Raw genomic sequence first — 2274 nt, forward strand, 5'->3', positions numbered from 1 at the left:
AGTGATAAGATAGAAAACATAATCTTTGTCGTATATTTGTTTTGGAAAGTTAGAGAACAAATATTAATTAAGTGTAATGGAAATTGACAAGCAATACTGACTGCCTGATATATAATGGAATTAATATGAAGTGTAGCAACATAGTGTATGTGTGTCTTTAAGTTTCTTGCATAGGCTCCAGCTAAATATATAGCTAGAGTAAATAATAATTGGATTACATCAAAGTTATACTTTATTAGGCAAAATTACAAGGGGAAAATAGAGAAAAGGAATTGTATTTGTTTCCATGGAACTATAGGACACTTGAATTTTACCTCAGAAATGAGGGAACTGTAAAAAAAAGTAATGGAATGAATGGGTCATATTTATTGATTGAGTTAAAGGTTAATTAATATTTATCATACACTGTATAGGAGTGTTAATAGGGAAAGTTATTGACCAGTATGCTGGATTAATGGTTTCCATATTTTACATGAATGAAGAGAGAGGTACATAAAGCAGCACAATAATATTGCATATATTTATTCCTCAGTAACAAAGGATTGGTCTAAGAAAATTGATTCTTATTAGATTATAAATGGAATGACTTAAAACTCATTTTAAATAAAAATTAAACAAAAGCTTTAAGAGAAACACTTTAAATTAAAAGAAGCTTGAATAAATCAATCAATTCAGAAAAAAAAATAGATAAATCCAGACAAATGCAGTAGCAAAAGTCTGAACCATAATTCTACTCTTTATGCAGGCGAAATAACTATAAATTACTTCTGCACAATAAACTCTAAGCAAGAATGCACAGTTCTCATTTTCTCTGGTATCATTATCTCCAGGTTTAAAAACAAATGGTTGGTTTTATTTCTTAGATTGATTTCACATGTAGATCACGTCCTTTCTGAGGATTCAAAATTCATTTCTAGAAACAGAGCACGATGATGGTGGACATGAGTTTAGAAATTATAGAAATACATTCATACGCCTAATCCAGATAACAGAAGAGGAAAATGTGGTTCAAGAACTTAAATGATTAACCAACTTGAAATTACCATATATGCGGATGGAGAAACAATTAAAAATGGAAATATCAAATATGACTTCCATAATGGAATTTGTTCTATTGGGGTTTTCTGATATTCCCAATAGCCAATGGATTCTTTTTGGGATATTTTTGGTCATCTACCTGACTATCCTGATGTGCAATAGCATCATAATTTTGATAACAAGCATTGACCCTGTACTCCAGACCCCCATGTATTTCTTCCTTAACAATTTTTCCCTTTTAGAAATCTGTTATGTAACAGCCACTGTCCCAAGAATGCTCATGGATCTTTTGACCCAGAAAGGAATAATTTCTTTGGTTGCTTGTGCTGCACAAATGTGCTTTGTCATTACGTTTGGAAGCTCAGAGTGTCTCCTCCTGACAGTGATGGCCTATGACCGCTATGTGGCTATTTGTAACCCTCTGCACTACCCTCTGGTCATGAACCACAAGATCTGTGTCCAGCTGGCCATTGCCTCCTGGGTCAGTGGAGTTCCAGTTGTAATTGGGCAAACATGTCAGATATTTTCTCTGCCCTTTTGTGGGTCTAACAGGATTAATCATTTCTTCTGTGACATCCCCCCAGTTCTCAAGCTTGCTTGTGGGGACATATATCTGAATGAGATCGAACTCTATGTAGCTGCAGTAGTATTTATCATGGTTCCATGTCTGCTGATTATTGTTTCCTACGGAAAAATTATTGCCAACATTCTCAAAATATCATCAGCCAGCGGAAGAGCGAAAGCCTTCTCCACCTGTTCTTCTCACCTGATAGTTGTGGTCTTATTCTATGGAACAGCTACTATCACGTATTTGCAACCAAAACCAAATCAATCTGAAGGGACTGGGAAAGTGATCTCTCTTTTCTACACTGTTTTGATCCCAACACTGAATCCCATTATATACACTCTGAGGAACAAAGACATCATGGTAGCACTCAGAAAACTATTAAGTCAGTTATAACAACAACACAAAGACTTGTAATTACAGAAAAAGACATTCTTCACTGTTTGTCATGTAGCTACAACAGATAAACAATCTAGTTTTATGTCTATGTACCTAAATAATGTTCATTAATATCATCATAGTAACCTCACATTATGTTAAGGGACCTTAGTTTCATAGAGTTAAGTAAAGGGCTTCTTTGTAATTAAGACACAAATTACCTCATTTGTAACAATCTAATTTGAACATCCTTGTTTCCTCTCTCTGTGAACTAGTGAGTTAAGAGATTGCCT

The 2274-nt window shown here is 34.3% G+C and overlaps 1 protein-coding gene across 1 annotated transcript; it reads left to right on the forward strand.

Moving 5' to 3' along the window:
* The first annotated feature begins 1039 nt into the window (after window positions 1-1039).
* On the forward strand, window positions 1040-1999 carry LOC105307077 (olfactory receptor 10AG1-like). Its single transcript, XM_011382440.2, has one exon. It carries the CDS (start codon window positions 1049-1051, stop codon window positions 1997-1999), a length of 951 nt encoding a protein of 316 aa, XP_011380742.2. The 5' UTR covers window positions 1040-1048.
* Window positions 2000-2274: the final 275 nt, after the last annotated feature.

The sequence above is a fragment of the Pteropus vampyrus genome, unplaced genomic scaffold, assembly GCF_000151845.1.
Source record: "Pteropus vampyrus isolate Shadow unplaced genomic scaffold, Pvam_2.0 Scaffold474, whole genome shotgun sequence".
Lineage (NCBI taxonomy): Eukaryota > Metazoa > Chordata > Mammalia > Chiroptera > Pteropodidae > Pteropus > Pteropus vampyrus.

Excerpts from the sequence above, each read along its gene's own strand:
- LOC105307077 (XM_011382440.2), top strand. The coding sequence starts at position 1,049 with ATGCGGATGGAGAAACAATTAAAAATGGAAATATCAAATATGACTTCC.